General features: G+C 40.5%; 3 protein-coding genes across 9 annotated transcripts; 1 reads left to right on the top strand and 2 right to left on the bottom strand.

The window, feature by feature from the left end:
- Positions 1–819: 819 nt before the first annotated feature.
- LOC101062687 (hepcidin) lies at positions 820–1,836 on the bottom strand. The gene is made up of 3 exons (XM_003965632.3): positions 1,544–1,836; positions 1,376–1,453; positions 820–1,215 (listed from the first exon to the last, which is right to left on the bottom strand). Exons 1-3 carry the CDS (start codon positions 1,628–1,630, stop codon positions 1,108–1,110), a joined length of 273 nt encoding a protein of 90 aa, XP_003965681.1. The 5' UTR covers positions 1,631–1,836; the 3' UTR covers positions 820–1,107.
- Positions 1,837–6,519: 4,683 nt separating this feature from the next.
- Positions 6,520–21,561, bottom strand: LOC101066260 (upstream stimulatory factor 2-like). 7 transcript variants are annotated; one of them, XM_011605034.2, is made up of 11 exons: positions 21,309–21,561; positions 20,822–20,859; positions 20,480–20,586; positions 19,216–19,314; positions 18,655–18,805; positions 16,825–16,912; positions 15,300–15,338; positions 10,902–10,960; positions 9,334–9,428; positions 9,128–9,256; positions 6,520–8,424 (listed from the first exon to the last, which is right to left on the bottom strand). In XM_011605034.2, the coding sequence occupies exons 1-11, from the start codon at positions 21,341–21,343 to the stop codon at positions 8,335–8,337; spliced, it is 930 nt and encodes a 309-aa protein (XP_011603336.1). In that variant the 5' UTR covers positions 21,344–21,561; the 3' UTR covers positions 6,520–8,334. The 7 variants fall into 7 exon arrangements, with proteins under 7 accessions (XP_011603336.1, XP_003965696.2, XP_029694273.1 ...); XM_003965647.3 differs by having other exon boundaries at positions 19,216–19,335; positions 21,309–21,553; XM_029838413.1 differs by lacking the exon at positions 15,300–15,338 and having other exon boundaries at positions 19,216–19,335; positions 21,309–21,549.
- Positions 21,562–22,318: 757 nt separating this feature from the next.
- Positions 22,319–26,876, top strand: LOC101062466 (electron transfer flavoprotein subunit beta). The gene is made up of 7 exons (XM_003965631.3): positions 22,319–22,477; positions 23,274–23,432; positions 23,863–24,021; positions 24,536–24,598; positions 24,899–25,057; positions 25,769–25,962; positions 26,336–26,876. The coding sequence occupies exons 1-6, from the start codon at positions 22,424–22,426 to the stop codon at positions 25,937–25,939; spliced, it is 765 nt and encodes a 254-aa protein (XP_003965680.1). The 5' UTR covers positions 22,319–22,423; the 3' UTR covers positions 25,940–25,962; positions 26,336–26,876.
- Positions 26,877–27,842: the final 966 nt, after the last annotated feature.

Raw genomic sequence — 27,842 nt, 5'->3', positions numbered from 1 at the left:
GAATCGTTCATGAGGAAGAGCCTCAATCATTCTTATTCAATTGTATTTGTACCACAGCCTGGGGTCAACTCCTGCTAACAATACTCTTTCTTAACACATTCCTTTCCCTTATCTGATCTTGTTCCTCTCAAAGACCCCCCCCCCCCCAAAAAAAACCTCACCATCCCACATACCTCCTAACACTTTGGATTTCTTCTTTGCAGCTGACACCCTTTTAAACAATGTGATAAACACAATGATGCTAATCACAATAACACTGGGGGACAATTAAAAAAAAAAGCTCTGTTGAGTTAGATTTTTATGCTGATTAAAACTAAAATTGGCATGGTGGTTCCAAAAGTGCAGTCAGTTTTTTCTAGCACATCAAGTTTTTTTTCCAGATAAGCAAAATTCCACTGATTAGCTATAGTGAGATCTGTCAGCTGATTACAAGTGGACTCCTCTACAGCTACGTGGCAACTTCGTGGTTGTTTCAGTCACAGTTGCGACTGTGCAGTGAAACGTGTGTGCAGCTCTCAATAGGTCAGAACTTTCAATATCTTAGAGGGGATACTTTAAACTATAGGGGATCCTATATTTAAAAAAAAAAAAAAGCAGACCTATCTCACCAAAAATAGTGTCCCCCAGTGTAACCAATTCTCCTAAAATTCAAACAGGAATATAATATGATACTTTTAAACAAAAAATCATAATTGATGTTATATCTCAACATATATAGATATACATATATGTCCCCAGTCTCCATACGGAAAAAAATATTTAGTTTAGACCTACATGGTAGACGTTTCTTTCCTTTCTAGAATAACTGTAACATCTGCAGCTGCTTCAGAAATGTTTATTTATTAATATGAAGTCGTCAAACTTCATTTAGATAGCACTTACATCTGCATTCATTTTAGAAAAAAATACAGATCTTTGAACTTATAAAAGTCAGCATATGAAAAAACACAATAAATACAAAGAGGTACGTAGCTTTTCACTCGTCACGAATCAATAAAAAAGAGTTTTTAAAATGTTGTGTTTCACAGACAATACACTGGAGAAAGATTTAATGACTGGGCCATTCCTTGTGGTCTTTCAGAACCCATGATTATGCGACAGGACTCCTCAGAACCTGCAGCAGAACCCGCAGCCTTTGTTGCCCTTGCAGCAGTTGCAGCACAAGGTGCACAAGGAGAGGTGACTCTGACGCTTCTGCCTGCTGTGATTCGGCATCTGAATGAGAGCGGGTGGGAAACAGAGTTAAAGCCACACTTGTGTTTATCCCCTCCTCGTGTGATGAGAACACTGGGAGACTCCGCAGGGAAAACACATCCACTTAAATTTTAATTTGCTGATGGTAATTGGCTTAATTCTTGCAGTCAATTGAACATACCATCCACGAGTCCATTGACATTTCTTGATGTGCCACAACTGGAGTGTCTTTGCTCTCTGCCTCCTCCAACTCCTGCACCTGTTAATGAATTATGCACGTTTAGGAGCCATTCTGACAAAACATTTACAGCTAATAAGCAAATGAAGTGAGTTTAAGTTAAAGTCTTACCCTGGTGAATGGGCTGGCAGAGCTCCCCAGAATGCAAATAAAGGCGAGCACGAGTGTCACTGCAACTGCAATGCTGGATGCCTTCATTTAGAGGGGGATGTTTATGTGTTTATTGTTAGATCCTTTTAGTAATTAGGCCTGATGGCTCTTTTCTCTCATGGGTGTCAGACCAGCGTCCTCTTCAGTGATGGTTGGCGTTTTCCTGGGCGAGTGAGGTTCTGCAGTTTTTTTTGGGTGACCCTCGTCCGCTGGGAGTCCTTCTGCTGTGTGATGTCTGACAACGGAGGCTGCTCTGGTATTTATAGGCAGCCGCGCTCACTGTTGCCTCATCGCTGTGGGAGGCCCAGCCCATTCCTGGCAGCAGTTAGCTAACTCCGTCAGGGGAAATTTGGGCCTCCTCATTTCTCGTCTCCCTGATGGAACATCGCCAATCTAGGTTTTTTTTGTTTTGTTTTTTAATTATTATTTATTTAAGTGTATCAAATCAACTAAGAAATTATTTCATTTCATTTAAATGAAATGCCTTTTCCAGAGAAAGGATACATAATTCCACACGTGAACACACGGGCACCGCTGCTTTTTTTCAATTCTGCTTTGACTTTTTGAGCACTTCATATTTGGAGAGACTCAACTGAAATATGACTTTTCCTGAAACAAATTGGGACATGAAGATTCCCACAGAAAAGGCCAAGACTGCCTGGCTCAAGCACACCACAGCTGACTGGGCTGCACTCGCTTTGACCCTGGAAATCACTCAGTGAGCAGAGGGATTCTCTGTGGAATATCCATTGCATAGTCTAAAGGATGTAATTACAAGCTCGCAAATGGAATAATTAGGCCCTCATTTTCAACACATTCAGTTTTTGCATAATACACTAGAACCTGCAGTTGAATAAATTTAAATCCCATTGAGAGGAGTGGAATGTAGCCAGGATCAAATAATCTTTTCATTTAACAACCAAGTTGTTTTCCTACAAATACATTACATAGATATTAATACAATTGAATCTGAAGACTTTTTGAGTTCATAATTTTTTTTTAAGTTTTATGTGGACTCTTCAACAAAATTGCTAAAAGACAAACAAAAGGTCAATTATTATCAATTTTCCGCCCCAACATTTAAAAAACTAAAACCTTTATTAATGAGGGACCCACAACTTATCAAGTTTAAAATCAACATTAATGTTTTCCCTGTTAATAAAGTAGCTTAAGGTAGTCCAACTAATGATAAAACTAAGTCCAATAACGGCACTGCAGCTATGGAGACAGTGGGGCAATTACGCAAACAATCCAACTTGTCCTTAGAGAATTACAGAAAAACATGCTGCTGGCCGGCTGCGTCAGTCTGTCTTGTTCACTGATAACCCCGCTGGCCTGTGTGTGTCCTCAGGGTGCCCATACATGTAGTCACACTCACACATCACAATCAATGGCTGTGGTCTGTCGCAACATAACATTTCTAATACATGAAAAGCCTGTTGCTTTTATCTGTGTGTGTGTGTGTGTATGTGTGTTTGCATGACCTTGGGTCATTTCATATCTGTGCATCATCAACATGTTCTTAAATATCATTTGAATTATGACACAGCTTATAATAAATGCGAATATGACACTTCATCATTTAGCTGTTTGATTTTTTTAAGCTTTTGCTAGTTTATAAGAATTGCTCTAAATCTGTTGTGAATAAAAACCTTCAAATCAAAGCAAATCAATGTTTTTCCTTGTTTGTGTGTCCAGCAGGTTTCCAAAAAGCCGCCAAGTCTATCAGCAGGAATCTTCTGGTCAAACAAAATAAGGCACCAGAATGGCGGGCAGATTCACCTCTGCAGGCGCCACTTTACCTTTTTCCTCCTGTTCAAGGGCATTGCCCCCATCTGTCCCTGTTTCATCATCACGCTCTGCTCACTTTCCCGATTTCGCCCACTTTAACCCCTCCCCAGTCACTCCTGCTACCTGCTGCAAGACCAAAAAAGTAAAATAGTTTGGACACAAGTTGAGGAAAGTCCGGGTGATTCCCCAGGTAGGGTGAAATCCCTGGAATTTCCCAGTGTCTAAAATATATATAATAATATACAATAGATCCTGAAAGGTTTATATCAGTCAAGAATTAATTGAACTATAGATTATACAGATCATATATAATATACTATGCTCCATAGCTTTTTTGTACATTAAATTTAGCCTTAGATGTATTATTCATTCAGGGTATGGGATTTGCTAAGTGTACATAAAACACATATAAAGTCCAAGTGTAATATTTCAATTCATGCATTTTTTAGACGTCGTTATAAATTTGGCACTACTTGAGTCATATAACCTTCAACAGTTAGTTAATGAACTGATAGGACGTAATCTACCTCCTAAAACCCATGAGCTCAACATTATTCCGACACACTTGCCCTTTCTGTGATAAATTTTTTGCGGAAATGTCTAAAAGTGTTGAATGACAAAGTGGTGACATTTCAGTTCTAACATAATGTTCTACAGAAACACATTAGCCATTATTCAAACCATTATTCAGGACCCAGAGGAGAGATTGCAGCTGTATTTTACATTTGATCAGATACTAAAATGATGACAATAATTTTTAAATTGTGGCTAACTGCATAGACTTGAAGACTGAAGGTGTGACCATTCTACCTTCAATATTTTTACATTCCTGCACAACTATTCAAGGATTTGTAGTTATAGTTATTACGATTAGCTGTAGTTGGGTTTTTTTTGTTTTTTTTAAATACAGTTCTGAGGAAAATGCTTCTAAAATAAAGATAATGTTGAGCTGATGCTCTTCTATTTGTGATGCAGACCCAAAATGTGCCTCAAGTACAATATTTATATTTGCTTCAAATGAATTTTTCATTACGTACACAGCTGTCTAGGTCTGGAACACGTGCAGATCCAAAAACCTCAAAGTGGGCTGGTAGCATGAGAGGTGCTTATACATTTCCGGAGCCCCGCTGAGGTGCCCTTGGGCAAGACACCAGAGTGCACCTCTCCAGAGCAGGTTAGCGATTCTGACACCTCTCCCTCAGAGATTGCACGGGCATGCGCCGTTTCTGTGCATAATAATGTGCGTAATCCTTTAGCATTATGTGCGTGCAGTAAAAAGAACAGTGAATTCCCTCTCTGAGGACTAATGAAGTCTCAAGCAGTGGTTCTCACGGCCCACTTTGGGACCCATTCAGAAAAGGTCATGGACAGCCGGATAAAGTAAATTATAGTTACGGTAATGTGCGTCTTACATGTCTTTTATTTAGGAAAAAGATAACTTATTCTGAAAGGAATGCATTAGACACGTGCAGCCGCTGAGACCACAAGTAAACCTGAGAGCAGAGCGATCTGTTGAGATTAAAGGGTGTCACTAGCTCCTCCAGGTAGGATGGAGCTTGACCTCTGATGACCTTGGAGGTCAGAAGAATTTTAAAAACTTGTCTAGATTTAATGGGCAGCCAATGAAGAGGAGCCACTACAGGAGTCATGTGATCTCTGCTGTCAAGACCTGTCAGAACTCTGGCTGCAGCATTTTGGATCAGCTGCTTCTCCAGGCTGGAAGGAACAAATGCGGGACTACGTTTCTTATGCGGGTGAATACTTTCCTAATCTTTGCAATGTTTCGCAAGTGAAAAAAGGCCTTTCTAGAGAATGTTTGATGTGTTCACTTTTAGAACTGGGTTTATTTGGTCACGGCATGACTTTCTCCTGATGAGACAGACATACTGTAGATTACATATCACTATCAGTCAGTGGCCAGGTACGTGGGATCAGAGATCAGTCACTTTAAACAAAGCTCGGGACACACAGACGCCTGTCTGACTGTGTGTGTTTTAATGACGGGGAGGGCGGTGGGGACCGACTTGAGGCACATTTTCCCCACATCTGGCATCAGAATAATGAGTAACACAAACCACGTTTGTGTGGATGCACCAGATTATCAGGATGGTGGATCCTCCATCTATCCCCCCCCCCCACTTTTAATTGAAATGCTTAAATGTGTCGACCTGCAGAGTCAAACTGAGTCTTACCAGGGCTTAGAGGCGCCTTTGATCCATCATTGATCTTTCTCACCCAAGGTGCCCTCAGTGTGTTGCAGCTACTTAGTGCCTTTAATTTTACCCGAGTGTTGATCAATCAACTTGATGAACGTATGCAGAGGTCGTCTCCAGGTCCACGCGTTTGTGTAATCTTCCAAATCTCTAGTTTAAATGATGCATCCACATGCAGAATTCCAAAAATGAATCCTGTGGAAAGGCTGAGCATCCAAGAATACCCAAAAGGGAAGTGGACTAGTTAGGCTATAATGAATAATGCAAAATGGAGGAATCAGATTTATAATTCCTATAGATTAATCTGTTGGACAATTAAATTGTAGTATTCAATGGCAGTCTCTAAGGAAAGTTTTTAGGTTTTTTTTTTAATTAGCGTATTGGGGACACTTAAATATTCTTTTAGGCCAGAATTTTACACAGTTCTAACTCTTTAATTCTGACATAAATAAAAGCATTCCGATTCTTGCTGAGAGTTTCAACTCAGTGTTGCTCAGTAACGTTTAAATCAAAACTCAAATTAGCCATTTTTCATGTGGTACTAATGTACATTTACCTTTTGCTCAAACATCAATCCTGTCGGCCAGTAAAAACCCAGAAATCTTATAAAATTCAGTATGGAATAAGAGAATATGGGATAAGAGAATATTTAATTGGTCAAGCTGTTTTCTTTTCTGACCCACTTCCTCTGTGCAGTTAGGAGAGTTTGTTTTAATACATCCTGCAATTTCCCTGACCTACTTTTATCTGTATAATCAATTTCCACCCTATCTGTATGTATGGACAATAACAGACTGCTGCGGTTCAGTGTGTGTCCAGTGTGTATCATGTAATTTTGTGACATGTTCTGCTTGTAATTAAGACACAAACAAGCGCACTAATAAGATGGAGATCTTTGGCTCTGCCCATGATCCACAATAGAGCAAGTCCACAAAAGGTATTAGCTGGTGGAAGTTCAATTTTCCACCATTTTATTAAGAAAAGAGATCTTACAATCTAACCTGAGAAGAGTGAGGCTGCTACAGAAAAAACAAAACAAAAAAATCTTTTTTTTCCTCTTTTGGCATTTAAAAAAAATAAACACAGGGAAAAATTAATTAGCCAGAATTGACCTTTCATTTGTGAACGCCCATTTTCCATTATCTTAGAATTATTCATGTCGACACAGTCAAATTTACTCAGCTCTTGCTGAAGCGTTAAAAAAAAAAAAGGGAGAAAAACATCCATCATTCAGTTCAGTTGTGGCTCGGAGACTCATTTTGATAGATCAGACACTCGTACCATCGGGCCTGAATGTAACTGGAAAAACAAAAGCAGAACAGCACTTTCAAAGCACAGGCTGTTAACTTGCAACTGAGATATTTAAATATGATAGTTTTTCTGGTTTTGCCAGGGGTCTGACTGTTGATTTTGCTTTGCTGGATCCTGAGATGTTGACACAGGAAGAAGCAATCATGTTTTAATGAGAGTCTTTGAAATTCTTGATATCTCTGTTCCATTTTATCGCGCCCAAAGCAATACAAAAATTGCAACATGTATATTCATTCACAAAATCGTCAACAGTGTTAATATTGACTCATGGTGTTTGCACAGCCAGTTAAAGTTAAATTATTGTTGCCTGAGTAGGTGGAAAAAAAACAAATTCCAAGTTTCCAACCTTCCAAGTACTCTCGCTTCTCATGGAGAACGAGTTGTGCTCAAATAAGGAGTGCAGCTCAGTATTCCTGTGTCTCTGAGTGCCGCTCCCCACAGTGCCTCCTTACATCTTGTGCAAGGAGCTCCAGTTGAAGTCTACCAAAATAGAGCAAATCGCTTCAAATGAAACATGTGGGGATGATTCTTACATGGAGTAAGATGCTGGTAAATCCAAAATAACCAAAAGGATGGTGGAACGACTAGTTGGGCAAAAGTTGGAATTTGAACTATTTGCGCTCTCATTGTTTGTTCATTTCAATTGGGAATTCATTAAACCTTGTATGGGATGTCGTTTCCTGGTCAAGCAAATACAACTATTCAAGTATACCTTATATTTCAAACCAAACTCTAAGATTGCACACCTCTTGACGAAAGGCCAGCATAGCGTTAATGAGTTATTGATTGCTTACTGTCCAAAAGAATCTGCTATAGTTATTTAAAAAAAAAAAAAAAAGTTGGTATTCAAAATGGATATATACATAAAACAGCCCAGAAAAGGGGATCAGCAAAACTGTCACTTATCTTTGGGTCTCGGTAAGCAGCGCCTTCCAAACCATCCAAATCAGTGTAACTGGTCTCCATTAAATTCTCTTTCAGCAAGAAGACTAATAAATTAAAGCAGCTAAAAACAACATTAATACAGAAAAAATATCGAGTAAAAGCATCAACTAAGAAAAAAAGGATAATTTGGAGAAATAAAACCGCAGATGGAAAAAAAACAAAAAAACAAAAGTCAACCATAATCCATGAATGAAGCTCTATAAATACAAAACAAAAGCAGAGTTTGGAAGAATGCTACTAGCATTAAAGCACTCTGAAGGTTAGGAGGGGCTGTCTTTTCTTGAAGCACATTTCTACAGAGCTGTAATGGGTGGTTATCTCAAGAGGATTGGACCAGTCAAGTCCAGCCACAGTTGGCTGGTGAGGGAAGCACCACCTAGGAACCCAGATGAGGAAAAGAAACTGATTCATCAGCAGTCCGTTTTTTGTGATCTCGCCTTCTTTTCCTCGTCGCGCCGATGGCGCCGGTCACCCTTTAGTTTTGTCTCTAGTTTACTGGGGCGGTGTCTCTCCGACTATCTCGATGCCGTGCTGCTGGAGTTGGGCTCGAAGCAGCGCGTTTTCATTCTTAAGCTCTTCGATCTGCAGAAAAACAAAAGCTAGTTAAACATCTCGTCATCTCCATGATGTTGACTCTTTTGTTGAAATTTCAAAAAGCAAAATTTTATGCCTGTCTTGCAAGTGCCGGCTGAGTGTAATGTATACATCTGGTGCGATGTGCGGCCCCTCTTAAAGACAGCCCCGCCCAATAACCAATGTAATCATCAAATCAGCGCTATCATTTTTGCTCCATTCCACTTGAGTGAATCTGGAATTCCCTGGTTCCTTACTGAGAACTTGAGGAAAAGATATAAAAACGTTAACCTTGTGAATATACTGCCAAGCACCTCGCAGGCCTGGGAATCAAAGAGAGAACGTGGTGGGCCCCTGAGTTCTAAGACTTCACAGTACTTTCTTGAGCATTATCATACATTGAGTTCTCACAGAACTCTGGAGTATATTACTTCCACAATGCTGATTTCAGGTGACACTAGGTGAGTGCCTATGTTTTGATTCTCTTTTTCAGGCTGCGATGATCAGCTGTTAAGTATGAAGTCGCAGTGAGACTGTCTTTGGAAAAAAAGAAGCTGCATAAAACTTTAGATGATTCAACATTCCTGAGGCTCAGGCAAAAGGATGCTGCATTGAACTTTGATGTAAATGTATCTATTCCGGGCTGTGATGATTTTAAACCTACCAGTCCTGGCCAGCTCCACGAACATCCTGAAAATTTAATTTAATGTACCTGCTGTCTGCATAACTCATTGTCTATTTGTATCCTCTCCACTTCTTTAAGACTCTCTTGCAGTCTCTGGTTGTTCTGTCTCAGCTCCCGAATGTAGTCGCACGCTTTCGATAGGATGCCTCCTTTACTCTAGGTGAACAGAATTGAAAAGTTACAGTTGAATAAACACAAAGTTACCAGTGTGCAGATGAGGGAAAAATGCTTACTGCTCCAGTTTTAGTGCTGTCCATATTGCAGTCTGGGATGATCTTGGAAAGTGTGACAATCCAGTTGTTGATCTTGTCTCTTCGTCTCCTCTCAACTGATGATTTAGAAAGTTGTTTTTTTTTTTTTAAATGTAAAAGGTATTTTGTTTGTCTATGTAAGAACATAACCATCATTTAGAATGACGGGCTTTTCTTTTTAAGATAAGTTATGTCAGTGATGGCGTCATTAATCCTGCCCATTTCACAGCTCAACAGCAGCCTCTAGCGGCCGAACTGGACCCACCACCGCTGCTTAATGTGAACAAAACAGTTGAAATGTTTGTGATTTTTACCATGATTTTCCTTTTGATCTTAACCAGGCTTTGTATGTGAATAGTCAGATTGGTTTAGCAATTGCATGTATATGTTTACGTAGCCTAAAAACTGCATGAAATCAAACTGAATTGGTGAAGTCAAGAAGGCAACAGTCTTGATTAGAAACACATTTGGGTGCTCGAGGAATTATATAAGTGGACCAGTGGAATGAGAAGCCATTGGGAAAGGCTTCCGCCAACACTAATTAAAAGAGAGGGGAACCAAATGAACCGCAGGAGTTTCACAAGGATCGAAATGTTAGAAAAAAGGAGATATCTGAGGATATTAGGGAAGAGGGTGAGATCGCATCAGTCAGGTCAAGGCAATCTATGATAATCTCCAAAAGGATTGCTGCACTATTCATCCACTGACAGAACTTTCTTTAATTACAAATGGAAGGCCTTCGACATAACAGCAACGATCATCACCATTAGAGCATTGCAGAGCTGAGCTGAAGCATCTGGGATCGGTGTGGGTACCTCAAAATTTAGACAAAGCTGGCTAGCCATGACATTTATAGGAGGGTTTCTACAGGAACCACAACCCTCAGGTAGGGGAGAAAGCAGAGTTCTTCTGGAATTCCGTTCTCTGGACTGATGACAATTATTTGATCAGAATCAGAATCATCATACAAAAAAAAAAAACACGGCAATATCAAGACATGTCTGGGCTGCTTTCCTGCCTGGGAAATTCCATATTAACCCACACATTCTTGACCAGAACTCAGAGAGTTGGAGATGGGATGGAAGCAGATGATGCAAATAGACACCGACTCAAAGCATCCCACAAAATCTACAAGGGGAATTGCTTCAGAGAATGAGAATTGGTACCCTGGAATGTCCCAAAGTACAGACAGTCAAACTGAAATGTTGTGGCAAGACTCAAAGTTGGTCTGCACATGTCAACTGTTCCTTAAGCCTCTGTGAACTGGGAATGGGCAAAGAAATCCCCATAACCAAATACGAGGTTACTGAAGAAGACTGGTTGAAGTGATGACAAGGGGGGACGCAAACCACAAACCACACCACTATTCTGTCCATTATTTGAAAAATAATCACAAACATCCAAGCAAGCACTGATTAGTTATTCTATCTTAGCACGGTTTCACAATGTATTGTAATAAAGTGAACCACATATGCACTAGGTAGTTTACCCAGCAGTAATTAGTGCTGGTTCCTACTTCTATTTTCCTCAAAAATCAGCCAATTGCTCACCTTCATTATGCTGCGCTCTTCTCCTTTCATCTCTAGGTGTCCTTGGTCCATCCATTTTCCTGCAGACAAAGTGGAAATTAGCGTTGTTTTTACACCTCATATTTAATTTCTGGCTGTGTGACAATCCAGAACCAAACCAAACAGAGCATGTAAGTTCATTTTATCCTGTGCTTGTAATTATTTTTGCACCCTTGGTTTTCCTGGTATTATTTGCAAGGATGGGGAGAGATCCTCTGTGACCTCAAGCTAGACTCTTTGATTGGGATGCTAAAACCGTCTCCCAGGTGTTGCCCAAAGGGAACGCTCAGATTTATTATGCTCTAAAATCACAACACTGTTAAAAAGCAAATTCTGTCTGCGCCAGTCTGAACTACAGCTAATGGCACGACTGTCTCCTGTCTTTGTGTCTTTCCTGTGGTATTCTGGTAATTAAGAGAGACTCCTGCAACCACCCGCTAAGACAGACCAATAATGCACTCATAATTACATAGGAAATATTTCAAACAAGCCCATGTCACACTATTTTACTCACACTATTTCATGTAAATCAATCAATTAAAAAATTGTCTTTGCTACAGAAGCCAGTCCAGACGAATTCCTTTTCACTTGCTGCTGCTTGTTTCTTCTATGTCCCCCTTTGACACATCTTAATTCTGAGAATTTGTGACCCAAGCAACAAAACTTGACAGCTCATATCTGTCTGAGATAGTCACCCAAGCCAAGCTGCACTCTCTCATATCTGAACACATCTTAATGGGATTTCAGCTGTATATTGGATTCTGTCCAAAATGGCTCTTCGGAGTACGAAAAAATAAATGTGGATGACTGTATGAATCTCTAAACGTACAGACTCAGAGGCCTCGCTCACCAAAGGGCTCCTGGGATAAATCTAGAGCATTTGCAGAAGACAAACCCAGCCTGAAGTCCTTTACTCATTGGTTTTGAGTAGTCCTTTATTAAATTATCAAAAGAGAGAAAGATGAGGGGCTGAAGTGAAAACATGGCCCTGATATTTTCCTCAAAGGCAGACAAAAAACAAAAAGAGACCTGTGTTGCCGCTTCCTTCCTACTCAGCTCGCCTTAGAATTTGCCATCAGCAAACATGTTGCATTCAACATAACTGGGTCTTGTAGTGATGCCAGAAGCTGCTGTGTTACCGCACTTTGAATCAATCAATCAATCAATCTTTATTTATATAGCGTCTTTTACAATCAGAATTGTTTCAAGGCCCTTTCCAGAATCCCAGGGCCTAACCCCAGACAAGGTGGCAAGGAAAAACTCCCCTTTAACAGGAAGAAACTTTGAGCAGGACCAGGCTCATGTAGGGGGACCCTCCTGCTGATGGCCGGCTGGGTAGAGAGAGGAGAGAGGAGAGAGGGGAGGGGAGAGGGGAGGGGAGGGGAGAGGAGAGGAGAGGAGAGGAGAGGAGAGGAGAGGAGAGGAGAGGAGAGGAGAGGAGAGGAGAGGAGAGGAGAGGAGAGGAGAGGAGAGGCATAGAGCATAGAATATACATACAAAAATACATTATATTGAATTAAATTGAATTGAATAAGCTGCTGGTTGAGTGGGTCAGCGGGGTCAGAGGTCAGGATACAGCTCTGAAGGCGGCGATACCTGTAAATGGATACAGAAGGGGGGGGGGGAAGAAAAACTACACAGGAAAAAGCATTACTAGTCTACTTGATGAGGAGAGGAGAGGAGAGGAGAGGAGAGGAGAGGAGAGGAGAGGAGAGGAGAGGAGAGGAGAGGAGAGGAGAGGAGAGGAGAGGAGAGGAGAGGAGAGGAGAGGAGGGAAGAGGAAACCATGACCCAGTGGGGTGACAGAGGCCTGTCAGGTGATCATGTTTCTGGACCCCGGCAGCCTCGGCCTATAGCAGCATCACTAAGATGTTAACCTAATGATTAGACGACCCCCTAAGTATGATAGTTTGTCTGTCTATGATAATAACTGGAAATACAGAATTAGTAACAATAAGCTTTTTCAAAGAGGTAGGTTTTAAGCCTAATCTTAAAAGGAGCGATGGAGTCAGCCTCCCGTACCTGGACAGGGAGCTGGTTCCACAGCAGGGGGGCCTGGTAGCTAAATGCTCGGCCCCCCATTCTACTCCAAGAGACTCTGGGAACCACAAGTAGACCAGCATTCTGAGAGCGGAGCGGTCTATTGGGCTGGTAAGGTATCACTAGCTCCTCCAGGTAGGATAAAGCTAGGCCTCTGAGGACCTTGTAGGTTAAAAGAAGGGTTTTAAAAATTATTCTAAATTTAACGGGCAGCCAATGAAGAGACGCCAGTACAGTTGTTATGTGATCTCTTTTGTCAATACCTGTCAGAACTCTGGCAGCAGCATTTTGGATCAACTGGAGGCTTCTTAAAGAGTTGTTTGGACACCCTGATAATAAAGGATAACAATAGTCCAGCCTGGAAGTAACAAATGCATGGACTAACTTTTCAGCATCCTGCCGCGTCAGTAGCTTCCTGATCTTTGTGATGTTCCTCAAGTGAAAAAAGGCACTTCTAGAGACTGTTTTAATATGTGAGTTGAAGGAGAGATTTCGGTCAAAAGTTACTCCTAGATTCCTCACAGAGAGACTAGATGTTAATAAGATACCATCTAGAGTGATCATGTGATCTAATCTATCCCTGAGAGGTTCAGGACCATGACCTCAGTTTTCCCTGAGTTAAGGAGGAGGACATTTGAAGACATCCAGGAATTTATGTCTTTAAGACAGGTCTGGAGCTTCACTAACTTCTCTGTCTCCCCTGGTTTCATGGATAAATAAAGCTGAGTGTCATCAGCATAACAATGAAAATTTATCCCATGCTGTCGAATAATGTTCCCTAAGGGAAGCATGTACAAGGTGAAAAGGATTGGTCCAAGTACAGAATCTTGAGGAACTCCATGGCTAACCCTACTGTATGAGGAGGGAACACCATGGACATGGGCAAACTGGTATCTATCAGATAAATATGATCTAAACCAGTCTAGTGCTGTCCCTTTAATCCCAATCACATGTTCCAGCCTCTGTAACAGGATGCTGTCATCAACTGTATCAAAAGCAGCACTGAGGTCCAGCAGAACCAGCATAGAGACCAGTCCATGATCTGAAGCTATAAGAAGATCATTAGTAACCTTAAGAAGTGATGTTTCTGTGCTGTGATGAGCTCTAAAGCCTGACTGAAACATCTCAAACAGGCTGTTTCTCTGCAGGTGCTCCAGTAACTGAGTCACCACAACCTTCTCAAGAACTTTAGAGATAAAAGGAAGGTTCGATATCGGCCTGTAATTTGCTAAGACATCAGGATCCAGTGATGGTTTTTTAAGCAACGGCTTAATCACTGCCACCTTGTAGGACCTGGGTCCATAACCTGTCACAAAAGAACCATTGATCTGGTCCAGGATAGAACTGCCTATCAATGGTAAAACATCCTTCAACAGGTGTGTTGGGATGGGATCTAAAAGACACGTGGTCGACTTGGATTTCTGAATTAGCGAAGACGCCTCAGAAAAATATATAGGGCTGAAGGAGTTTAAGGGCTCGTTGGAGAACCTGTATGTTCCCACAGTCGGCACATCTGGTGATGGTCCAGTTGTTGGGATGGCCTGGTTAGCTTTCTCTCTGATAGCTAGAACTTTATCAGTGAAGAAGCTCATGAAGTCTTCACCACTAAGGGAAGAAGGGATACGTGGATCTAAAACACTGTGACTCTTAGTTAATTTGGCCACAGTGCTGAAAAGAAACCTGGGGTTGTTCTTATTTTCCTCAATTAAAGAAGAGAAATAAGCTGTTCTAGCTCTACGAAGGGCCTTTTTGTAAACTAACAGACAGTCTTTCCAGGCTACATGATAGCTGTCTATTTTACAAGAATGCCACTTCCTTTCTAGTCTGCACGCTTTCTGCTTGAGGGTCCTGATATGTGAATTATACCAGGGGGCACACCTCCTCTGATTTACTATTTTCTTGAAGATGTGTAAAAATGGATCCCTGACAAAGAGTTAACAGCTACTATTAAGTGGAAAAGAACAAAAAAATTTACAATGTAAATCTGGTTAAACTGAAAACTAAACTCTGGTCAAACTTCTAAAACATCTGCAACGAGAACACAACCTACTATGACAAAGAACACCTTAAAAACAATACCAACATCAAATTATGGAGCGAACCATTAGTTTGTCGAGGAAGGATACCTAATTTAGAAATTGCAATGGAGCTATAACATTTAGTGAAAGTTCATCTGAAGGCACAGTGATGAAATGCTATTAGCCTCACACATCAAGAGTGGGGAGAATCACTGGGAACTTATCAGGTGGGGCTCTTTGAATTGTGGTTGATCTATATATATAGATATATATATAGGCATAATTAAAGGGAGTGTGGGAGAAATGTGGAAACTGTCCTCACCAGCTCAAACTTTCATGCTGCAGGAGCCCGTTTTCATCTCTGCGAACGGCAGATAGAGTGGTGAAGTTTATACTCATTTTACTTACACGTCAATGATAATGTCACTGTTCATTAGGTTATACTTCAATAAAACTCGGAGCCTTATGCCAAACATGATGAATTATTCATGCGGGAAGAAATAAATAGAAACAGGCATAATACACAAATGGAAAGACGATGAAATAGTTTGCTTTGATCAGGTGGAGGTGCAGAGCGACACCACAACGGAGCTTGCTCCTCGTTCCTAGCTGAAAAGCAGTGGTGCGCTGTGAGAGTGGAGCTACGTGACAATGGTAAACTGGCTGTCGAATTTAAGGTGCACATACGACTGTGTATGATGCAACCTGCAAATAAAGTAGACAGATATAAGCATCCTTTCATGTGCGATCCTTCATTTATCATGTCATGAGGCAGCTCTACAGATTTTGCCGGTTTCACTTGTTTTTTTTAATATAATTAAACTATCATATAACTACTTCCTTGCCCAACTTGTTGTGCTACCTTAAGGATGGAAGCAACTCAGGTGCTGTTGCCTGTATTCACACATTAACTGACGTTATTTATCTATATACGAAGGTGTCTTTGGTTTTGTTACTTCATTTTACTCTGGAGACCAGGAGTTGATTTCAAGTAACATAACCAGCAAACACTTTTACCTAGACTTTAATCAACAAAACTCTATTCATTGTTTGCCTCTGCACTTGAATGACCTCTGAAATATAGCCAGTTCAAACTGCTTTTGTGAATAAGCAGTAGCTGTAGCAGGTCAGAGAGGGGCTTTATTCAGGCAATTATCAAGACTCAAACCAAAGATTCAGTTCCGTTAGCTCAGGTGAGCCTGCTGATTATCTTAATAACACCAATCACCAGCCTGTGGCTAACAGTAGGAGACGGTCTGAGATGAATCCTGTTTGATGCGTGATTATAATGTTGCATGGTGGGAGATTTTTAGGCCTAAATAACACTCAAAAGAAAGAAGGGGTTTCTAAAAATGAAGGACAGTTCTGCCTGGATGTGCTAAAAAAGTAACCATTGATTTAAAATTGCTCTACTTCAGCAAGCAATTGTCCCTTTATTCAACTGCCCTCAATAATATTTTATAAAAAGTTAGGGTTTATAATCACAATGAAAATAATAGCAAATCAAAAAGTGCATATTTAATCGTGGTGTTGACAGCTATGATATTTATTTTGTTATTGTACCATCAGAATGTCCTATCTGAACATAATTAATATTAGGTAATGGTAGTGAGTGGCCGGGGAGAAATAAAATTAAAAAGTAATCAGCCAGACAAAATTCAATCAGTTTTGACCTTCAAATCTGAAAGTGTGTCCACAACTACAACGCAATAACTAACCTGGACCAAGTGGCGTATTAGGGTGTAACGAGAATGTTTTACTAAGCCTATGCAGGGGTTGAACAGAAAATGCTGCGTCTCATACTGCAGTATTAATTTCATCTGCTTCTTTCAAAGACCGATACTCACGCTGGGTAAGGCTGCGTGCGTGGGGCAATGCTGCGTGGTGTGCCTGCTTGGATGACATCAGGCGGGGTCATCATTACATAAAACTGACCTGTGGACAGGACGACACAAGGGAGTAAACATCACATTGACAATTTAGAGTTTACTCACCATTAAAATTAAACATTAAACATGTATAGAATCAAAAAAACAAGACAGATAACCTGCGTTATCTGTTCATATCTGTTCAGTGAGATGGTCACACAGAAGAATAAAATGTAGGATTCACAGAGCCATGCACACAGGCCATTCGACAGAGTCCTTCATAGATGACTTCAGCCAGTGTTTCAAGAGTTGTTGGACACAAGTCAGCTTGTACTACGTACACGAGGGCCACTACTGGCATGCCACAGTGGAATCACTGGCACACTGGGACACTGTCCTACTCTCTGCATTCACACTGACTTTGTCTCTTTTTTTAACAATTAAATTAAACAACAATTAAACAATTAAAACACAAACAGGAAAATCACTTTTCTCCCTGGTATGTAATTTTTACAGAATATATATAATAAAGGGGGAATTTAAATATTAGTCCATATTTAGGTAAACCCCCACCCTGGTTTCAGTCTTGTGGCTTGTTAACAAATCTCCGTAAACTACCTGATGCTCGGCTCATGTGATGCTTCACCTGCTCCATCAAGCCTGCAGAAACTGTGTCCAGGCTCAAAAAACACAGCGAGTCACTTCCCCTTCATACACTGAAGCAAAGTCTTGTGACCTTCCTTCTCTTTCACTGGAAGCAGAAGCCAATAACAGCTTTAAACTCCCCAACAAATAAACAAATTAAGTGGCGCATATACTGTAACATAAAAGCAGAAAATGCAGGGTGAAGTGCAACGGCTCTTGTAACCCAGGTTTTGGCAGTATACGTGAATAACTGCTCTAATGGATGATTCATAGCAACGTTTATTATCATGATTTATTCAAACTTCTGGTCATTATGAGCTAAATTAATAAAAAGGACACAGGGAAGCCTCGGCTAGGTACCCAACCGTCATTTGTCTTTGCACCGAAACCATTTCTGTGAAATCAGTGATATCAAAAAACAGTGAGGGGTTAGAAACCAATAAATTACTGGAAATTTAATTTCATGCAGTGGCTACCAAATCACCGAGTGAAAACGGAGATCTAAAAAAATACCACAATACCTGGGACACGAAGTACAAGCATTATATGATGCAGAACAAATTCCATGGTACCATAGTCAAGTATCAGAGAACCTCAATAATTTGCTTTTGCAACTGCTAATCGGTGTCCTGACAGGAACCACAACATAAAGAGTGTGATAGCAGGTGTCTTTAAAAGAGCTCTTAAGGAGGAATAGTCTGTTGAAACGCTTCCTTCCTCTTGACCAGCACCAAACAACCATGAGGACAATTATCACGCAAGATGACAACACATGGCAGTGAAGAGGAAGAGAACCCAAGTATGATGACATGTGATATGCAACAAGTAAACAGCATGACATAAAATGTCTTAAAAAAAATCAAAAGTGAAAATAAATCTGCACGATTATATGAAGCTGACGCTGTGGCTGCTGCATCACTCAAATGATGTTTTACGAATCAAAAATGATAAGTTTCATGTACTAATGCAATGTTAACAGGAACATTTTAGCTATTGCACAATGTTTTTCTACACACAGACCAAAGCTGCACTGACTGTGGTTTAGCAACTGTTGGCAGAAATGACTGGAGTACTCAGCACATTCTTGCTTGGCATTTGAAAAGACCACTGATTTAATTTCATGCCGGTGTTTAACACAAGTGAAGCAAGAGAACAGAGTCTGACCTGCCTGTGTGAGAGTGGGATCCGAGGCAGCCTGCACCGACACCGTCCCGTCGCTCACAGCAGTTGCGGGGAAGTAAGCAAAGCGCGTCTCTCCTCCTACTGTCTCACCCGCTGGGCTCCCTCCATTAGTGAAAGGGTTCTGGATCACAGCCTGTGACAGATAAGAGAGATCGAGTAGTTCTTGAACGAGTAGCAGCGGATCAGTCACAGCATGTAAACACATTCATTCTCTGTCAAACTCAAATCTGGTTTCCCATTTAAAGCCCCTAGGAAGTAGCAGCGTTGTCTGGGATAAAGGGAGGGGGAAATAGGTGCACCTGTGATTAGCAAATACTATATTTGGCTAGAAAACATAAATTAATCTACAACTGTTTTATTTCCTGATTTATTATCATTAGTGTTGTGGGATGAGCAACATGATCTTAGAGACAACACCTTTAACTTGAAAAACATGCATTTTCATTTCTGGGAGATACAATCCTACCCGTGTGAATTTTATCTCTGGGATTATCTGTAATAAAAATGAAGATGGTTGCTGATCAGATAAGGTTGTTCTCTCACTTGAGCCACGGCTTGAGGAGCGCCGCTGAAAGCAGCTGAGGAGACCACGCTCACTGCTCCTCCCCCGTCATCTCTTCCTTCGAGGGACTGATCCGTCACCTGGACAAGACGATATGTCACCTGAAGGAAGGGAGAGAGGGACCCACTTTCAAGACAATTAGGATAAAAGACCCACTTCTCATTACAGTTTTTCCACAAAATTTACACTCCTGATAGCAAAGAAACATGTTGGGAAGCCTTACCTTGTTTGTAGATTTGTTTATCATATCTGCTGCCCCAACTAAGAGAAGGCTAGTGTCCCAATCTCAGTATTGCATGTATCTCACTTGAGGCACATTCTAAAGCAGAGGCACATTTTGTGGGTTGTAATATGCTTATGCACCAGAATGTGCTTGATTAAATTTGAAAAAGGCAGGAAAATGCACTTGTTTGTTCCAAGAAACAGCATTTGTATTCACTCATCATGTGACACTCCTCCTGACTGACATGTGACAGCGGTCCCATGCCAATCCTAGACAAGACTGCAATCACATGATTACTCACGCTACCCTGTTTATGCCAGATTAGCCACATGGATCAGTAATTTTGGCACCCTTATTTATTTTGTCATACTTACAACTTTATTCTCACACCGACTTGATCTGAACCACATGGATCACTTGCTTGATTAGGGCCAGTGTAAATAATAAAAATAAGAATTTTATTTGTTCTAATTAAATTCTGTTTTTATTAGTAATACTCCTTTTTACTACTTTACTGAATAATTTTTATATTGTCGCTTTATTGCTGGTCACCAGTGATGTGGACAACCCATAAATATGGGGTGCAAACACTTTACAAATGCCACCAATCTTGGGACTCAGACTTTGAGGAAATCAAAGTCACAAGATGTACCTATTTTGCCATTAATTTCTCCTTGCTAGTCAAACATCTTGAAAAGTACCTGCGTTAACTGTACAACGCCACAAACACACTGCATGCTGAGGTAGCAGTAAAAACACTAGATTAAACACAAGACAATAAATGAAGAAACTAAGGACGTCATGCAGAAGAGATCAAACATCAGACTCAAATAACAGGAAATGTGAGGTCAATTGCAAATGAAAAGCTCAAACACCCCTTGAGCTATTTTCCCCACTTTATACCTAAACTATGTTTTCAGCTCAATACAGGACACACATCCAGGAACCAAGCAAAAAAAAAAATCAAGATTTTATTTAAATTATTAATAAAAAGGAGACATTTACATTCATTTATTACGTACCTGACCACCCTCTGTACGAAACTGATACTGTATATTATGGTCACTGAATGCTGCAGCTTGTTGAACACTGGCTATTGTGACGGGTGTCTGCTCTTGTCCTGTACCGTCTCCAAGGTAAAAGGAGCACAAAAGGCAGATGTGAGGAGAGAAAGGGAGGAAAAACCTACAAAAATGTATCCAACGCCAAAGTTTGGGTAGCAAGTAAAAAAAAAAGTAAATAAACTGTGTACAACGTTGCCAAAGGCAGAAAGGCTGCAGTTTGCATGATTTTTATCAGTTGGAACTATGCACATATAAGCATCACTAATGCACAGGTTTTGGAAAAGTGCACCTTATTCTTACCTTCATTAGTCTGCACAACCTCTTCTTGCTTATCTTGACTGCAAAGTAAATGTTACAAATAATCTTTTAAAACGCCACAAACAGCAGTAAATAATCAATATTTCATAAATATTAGCAGCACGACAAAAAGATGCACAGCTGTAGACTCAATATTAGAAATGACATTGGTGATATTCGGGCTTTGTTGTGCGCCTGTTAATCATTTGTTTTAATGGCTAGCTTACGCTATCTTAGCTGTTATATTAGTTGGAGCTGGCACATTATGACAAGCCAGATAGTGGTTTTAACTGGAAAATCGAATGTGACGACTTTTACATTTCGAGATCTACAGTTTTCTTTAAAAGCTAAACTCCTGCAACGGGTTTGATTTTGTGTAGAAAACTGTTTTTTTTTTAGGTCAGGCCTCGGTTAGCGTCTTAAACTAGCTATCATATATGGAATGTTGGATATAGCTTGTCTGTGTTAGCCATCTTGGCGACGGCGTTACCTTGCGTTGTCCAGACTCTGTTCAAGCATATCCATCAGTGTTAGAATAAAAGTGATATTCGGTGTCACAGACGGAGATGGAAGTGTTGATCACGGGAACAAACACTCAGGTCATGTGAGAGAGACAGCCCAGGACACGTGAGGTAAAGCTCGGCGTCGAAGTCAAAATGGTGTCCGCTGCTGCCACTGTGCGATATCTGACTAAGCTCACAGCTGTGACGCTGAACTATTTGCAACTCCCCGAGAAAAAAAACCTGTTCAGAGACAATTTTGCGGCCAAAAATAAAATACAACATTTCGTAGAGTTTGTTTCAATTTAGAAACAATGTACGATTTTTTACAAGAAAGTCAACATCCATTATTTGTTCACATTGAAATATATATGTATATATTTATGTATTTATGTGAATTTAAATATTGAAAAGATATATTTTTAATATATTAAATACAAGGTGTTGAATCTTAGTTGACAGTAAAAAATTGCCCTTCAAACTGGTCTGTTTGACGTGAACTTTGTCCTACATAAGGCGGAACGTTTCTTCGTACGGCACATATACAGCAGAGACACCGATGTACTCGTTCTGTTCGTTTATCTATACTTATAGTTTGACCAATTTCATAAAATTGTATTGAGGAAGTTTATATTAAGTCCTAATTGAGCACTTATATGACTTCACACTGTTCGACAGTGAGAGTTGGTGAAAACATTGTTGTTTGAGGTAGCAGATTATGGACTAGGATTTGGAGAATCAAGATGAGAGATACATAGTGAAATTTGCCTATGATCCACATCGCTTTGATCGAAATATTTTGAGTTCCATCTACCTGTAGTACTTTCTCACATGCACAAATCCATTGAAAATTGAAAAGGTCACTGCCGGCCTTCCGCGCAAGAGCGCTTTTTGCGTTGAGTTTAACAACGACGTCCGGGCGACTCGACGAACCATGACTGAGAACGCTGCCGTCTGCCAGGCTCTCATTGGCTGTCACGGTGGGCGGCCCCCACGACTTCCTGCTTTGGAATCACCCTGAAACAATTCCGGTCTCTCCTTGTTGAAGGTTCACAGCGGTGACTCTTTACCAACTGTGCTCCTTTGGTTGGACGCTTCATTCACAATGTCTGGCCGCGTTCTCGTTGGCGTTAAGCGTGTAATTGATTACGCTGTTAAGGTAGGATCTCCCTGCAGTTGTGTAGTGTATTAAGGTTGTGTCGCTGCCACTCTTATCGTATTTTACTTTGTGATAACTCTTAGCCCTGTACCACCTGGCTAAGGGACATTTGCCGAATTATGACAGATAAATGTCCACTATGTGCCAGAAACCATGCAATCGCTCTATATTACGTATTTATCATATACTGTGCATTATAAGTTCTTAACGTGGCACAATCCATGCAAAGAAATAGCTGATGTAGTTGGGGTTGTGTAACCCATTGACTCCCATTTGCTTTCCACCTTGTGTTCCGAGGTTCACTGCACGCACACTTCAATGAACGAGGACTTAAATGAAGGTCTTACGCGAGTCATGCATGCATTTATTGTAAAATTAGTATTCTGTTTGTTTTTTGACCAAGGTGGGCACCAAACCAAGAACACACCTGCTGCAGCTGGTAGAAGCAGGGTCTAACCTGTCATTGCTCAATAGTAACACAGCTGCTTTCTGACCCCAGTGTTGCCATTATAGTGCAACTTTGTGCCTCATAATTGTACTTTAAACAATGTTTCCACATCAGGCTGAGTCTTCCATCACCTGTGATTTGTTTATAGAGGCTCCACTTCTTTATTAAAGTACAATTTATATCTTTCTCTCGGCTTTTATCCTTGGCCACCTCTGAGGACATAAAGTAATTTAATATTTACAGGGTCCCTGTTCAAACCTGCTTTTATAATTGAGAGCTTTTCTCCCACATTTGCGTGTTATTCATCCAACATTCCTGTAGTGACTGTCCGGCTGTTTTGCTCTTTAGATTCGCGTGAAGCCGGACAATACAGGCGTGGTGACTGATGGCGTGAAACACTCGATGAACCCCTTCTGTGAGATCGCTGTGGAGGAAGCAGTCAAGCTGAAGGAGAAGAAGCTTATTAAAGAGGTTGTTGCTGTCAGCTGCGGGCCACAGCAGGCACAGGTAAGTGCACGTGTGCCAGACTCTGCTTTGCTTGTGAGGAGGAGATCTCCACATTTTTAGAATGGTTTCGCAGAATGATACTTCAAAATAGTGGCAATGTAATTGTGGTGAATCACGCTTAAAAGAAGTGATTTGCCAACTCAATCATAACAGTAGATATCAGGTAAGTAGAAAATTACAGGAATTTGAAAATTACAGGAAGCATCAGCGTTCAAGTAACTGTCAGAACAACGCACGTTGTTTTCTTTACTAAAATGTTTTCAGAGATTTGTTACAATGATGTTTTGGCCACAGTGCAGTTTTTCTTGTTTCCCGACATTATCCTTCATCATATTATGTGACAAATTTATGCTGTAGATCTTACTTCACATATCGGTATCATTGATTTGAGCCAGTGCCTCCTTTTAACCCATCTTCCTGTCCTACTTAGGAGACCATCCGCACCGCCCTTGCTATGGGAGCAGACCGTGGAATTCATGTTGAAGTATCTGGGAAAGATTATGACACCCTTGGACCTCTGCAGGTGTCCAAAATCATGGCTGCTTTGGCCAAGAAAGAAGATGCTCAGCTAGTCATCCTTGGCAAACAAGTAATAAATATTCCTTTGGTGTTCCATCATTATTTCAATCGAGTTGCATGCCTGTATTTCCTGACATAAAAAATAGTGATGTCTTCCTTGTCTGGTACTGGTATTGCTAAATGTTCAGTCATCCAGCTCAAAGAAATCTTCTTTTGAACTTAAAATAGCTTATGGTCTGGACTTTATTGTTGTTTTTTTGAATACATTTCAGCTCTCATCCAAGAGGCTTGTTCAGTTCTAACTGGCTCTTTTAGCCAGAGAGGAAAGATAGTTTTGAAAAAGGAGTAAAAGAAGCCGTAAACTTGAAAGGCCATCACTGAACAGAAGAGGATATAAAGCGGTCCTTGGATCGCTTCCCAGAAACGTATACCCTAGTTCAGCCTAAACAACACATGATGACCATGGATGAGAGGCAAAACATCTTCAAAAAACTACAGGATATCCAAGTTGGCCTGTTTGAAGCTGAACAGAAGGTCTGCTACTCGCGCTATTGTTATTTTACTGATGACGTTTGCTTTGTTAGGCCATCGATGATGACTGCAATCAAACAGGCCAGATGACCGCAGCCCTATTAGACTGGCCTCAGGTATGGTTTTACCCTTTTCCTGAAATAGTCCTACTAAAATAATGCTAAGATAAATCCAGTGATTGTAGTGCTTTCTGTTTTTCTTTCCCAGTGTCAGTACAAGGTTACATAATGTATCCACCGCTAATATCTTATCAAATTGATCAGAAACTAGTTGGAGTCAGTATTAGCGATATGGTATACCTGCACTAATTGATACCGGTCTGAAGGCCTCATGCAGAGATAAGGTTGAAGTTCATTTACCTGGTGTCTTTTATTATGTTCATGGTTTTATCACCAAACTGTAACTTTATTTTTTAGGGGACCTTTGCATCTGAAGTGGCAATAGAGGGGGACAAAGTTAAAGTGGTGAGAGAGATTGATGGAGGCCTCGAGACTATCAGGATAAAGACACCTGCAGTGGTCACCGCTGATCTTCGACTTAACACTCCGAGATACGCCACCCTCCCTAATATCATGGTAGGTCGTTAGGAAATGGGATTAAATTACCGGTACAAGGCTCATAAGTCACGTTCAGTAATTTCCTATAAATAATGAGGAAAGTAAAATCTTATCTTGGAGGTCGTGTTAGAACAGTCTGGACTCTAGATTTGCACCGATGTACAAATTCACTATACAATACATAGAAAACATGTTACAATGAGACTGAGAGAGGTTCTATTTGATGATATTCATTGTTTCGCCAAAGAATTTAGCCTATGTTGTATATGTATTGTCTGCAATTGAAAACTATATTTCTATACACCTAAACTTCCAGTGCCCACATCAGCACGTTTTTAAAAATGGTCAAAATAATGATTGTTTGAAACTCCACTAGTCAATAGGATGAACCAGGCTTTTTAGATTAAAGCTTTTCTGAAGGACCATTGATCTGCTAAAATATATGCAGTTCCCCTTTTTACCACTAGATGGGAGGGTAGATGAACCCTGAAATGAACAGTGACGACCAGTGACCTTGACAACAAAAAAAGTTAAAGACAACAGACAAAATATGATTAAGTGTCAATTTGATATTGACAATAAAAACAGAAAGGGACAAAAAATAGCCCTGTAAGTCTAAGCAGAAGTTAGTTGTAGTAATTTTTTTCTCAGGTTTCAGATTTTGAAAGCTTTTCCCAGAAAATGATCTTTCTGACTGTCCTTTCTGACATCGTTGTTTCTTACCTGCAGAAAGCCAAGAAGAAGAAGATAGTTAACATGAAACCTGCCGATTTAGGAGTGGATCTGACATCACGACTGGAACAGCTGCGCGTAGACGAGCCCCCACAGAGACAGGCAGGGGTGAAGGTAGAGACGGTGGCAGATCTGGTGGGCAAACTGAAGGAGACTGGGAGGATATAGGCACAATAACAAAGACCTTTATGGTGAGTAATTGAATTGTATTGTTATTGTGTAGTGAGTCAATGTGTTTTCATGGACATGAGTGTCCAGGCTATCACCAATATTCCAGCTATGCTCCTATTCAGTATCCTGCGTTTGCATTAACGCTGAGAAACCTGGTTACTCAGCAGGATCCAAGGTTTGACAGTGTTCTTATTTTTGCAGATGCTTGCCCAACCGTTTCCACTTCACATTACCAGTGGTTGTTACTTGTATATAGCAAATCCTCGGTTTCACCATATGTTATAAGGAATAAGAGTTTCTTGGGCACAGGGGTTATGTGCCACACTAGCCATACTGCCAGCCTCTTTTAATATGATGTCTTGTCTTGAATATCTATATTTTCTGTCTTTGCAGGAATCTGGAATAAATGACTGGCCTGTGTGACATCTGAAGGACAGGCTTCTGCTGTAGACCGTGAAGACTGAGGATAGCTGAGCACTACTGAGATGTATTGTCCTGCAGCAGACCCACACAACCCTAACAGCATCATTTGTACATTTTATCTGAAATGATGGTTCAACTCTCAGACAAATAAATATAATAATTGACTAAAAACTTACTTTTACTCTGTTATTAATGCTATATGTAATATCACTGTAACACCATTAGCATTTTAACATGAGGGTGGATCAGCTTTAGAAATAGTCTTTTCTAATTGATATGTGTAAATATGCATGTAGATGTGTTCGAATAATGGCTTTCAGGGTTGGTGTAAAATCTACAGGTACTTGGTTTAATTTCTGTGGTTGTAGCTGGCCTGCCTGGACACTGTCTCTCAGTAAGACCAAAGGAGGAGGGTCACAGCCCAATTTTACCATAAGCTCTTGAATTTGCTGTTAATTGTACAGAACAGTTCTATGACAATAAAGCAGCCAGTCTTTTTCATATCAAAATACACTTTTGATTCCTTCATTTTTGCAACGGCTTTACTCTATTCTGTGGGTGGATGATTCTGTTTTTCTAACTGAACTGCAATGAAGGAAAAAACTTAAAGTCCACTATTGCAGTGCACCTGCAGAATATTTCCTGATTTGCAGAAAGCTTCTTTATTTTAAATAATCCGGTAAATCTTAATGGAAAAACAAAGTACCGCTCTTTGAGAGATGCTTGTTAAATGGTATTTTTTGTAGTTTGCTATTTCTGTTGAACATCAACATACTTTTTGTAAATGCTCTAAGCATTTCCTCAAGAAAATGCAATTTATTTGTAACCACTTTCACAGATACATTCAAATATAAAGTATAACATAGTTAAAAATCCAGTCAATTATAAACCAGAATACTAAAACATTCTACCTTTAGAGCTAATTTAAAAGGGTGGATTTTGAGCAGTCTTGACAGTTGGGAGGTGTGTGCAGATTGGTTTGGGTGGGGGGCAGAAGGACCAGGCTCAGATCTGTGTCCATCACTGTCCTCCCAGCTTTGGTGCTTGGTCCATGTAGGTATTGACAGGATATGACCTTCAGCTGAGTGGAGATCGTGGGAGAGGCTGGAGCAGGTCTCTAAGGTAGGAGGGGGGCCTAGTTATTGAGTGTTTTGTGTGAGGTGTATGCAATAAGTAACGAGGACTGAATCAATCGGTTTTGGAGGACAGTGGTGATGTGGTATCAGAAGCCGTATGGGTGACCATATACCTTATAAAAGGCTCAAGCCAGGGGCTTTTGGATCATTAGAATTAAAAAAAAAAAATCATATATGGCACTTCAGCATTTGTACTCATGCCTCTGGGCACATCAGCACTTGTCTGGATTAATCAGATGGTTTGGGTCTCGCAGCATCTCCTCTAGGTGACCCGACCCAGGCCCAGCCTGCAGGTCCAGCCCCAGGGTTCCCCTTTTTCCTGCAGACATTTTGAAGCATTG

Source organism: Takifugu rubripes, chromosome 7 (assembly GCF_901000725.2).
Source record: "Takifugu rubripes chromosome 7, fTakRub1.2, whole genome shotgun sequence".
Classification (NCBI taxonomy): Eukaryota; Metazoa; Chordata; class Actinopteri; order Tetraodontiformes; family Tetraodontidae; genus Takifugu; species Takifugu rubripes.
The sequence above is the reverse complement of the archived record's forward strand: the minus strand, read 5'-3'. Positions and strand labels throughout refer to the sequence as shown.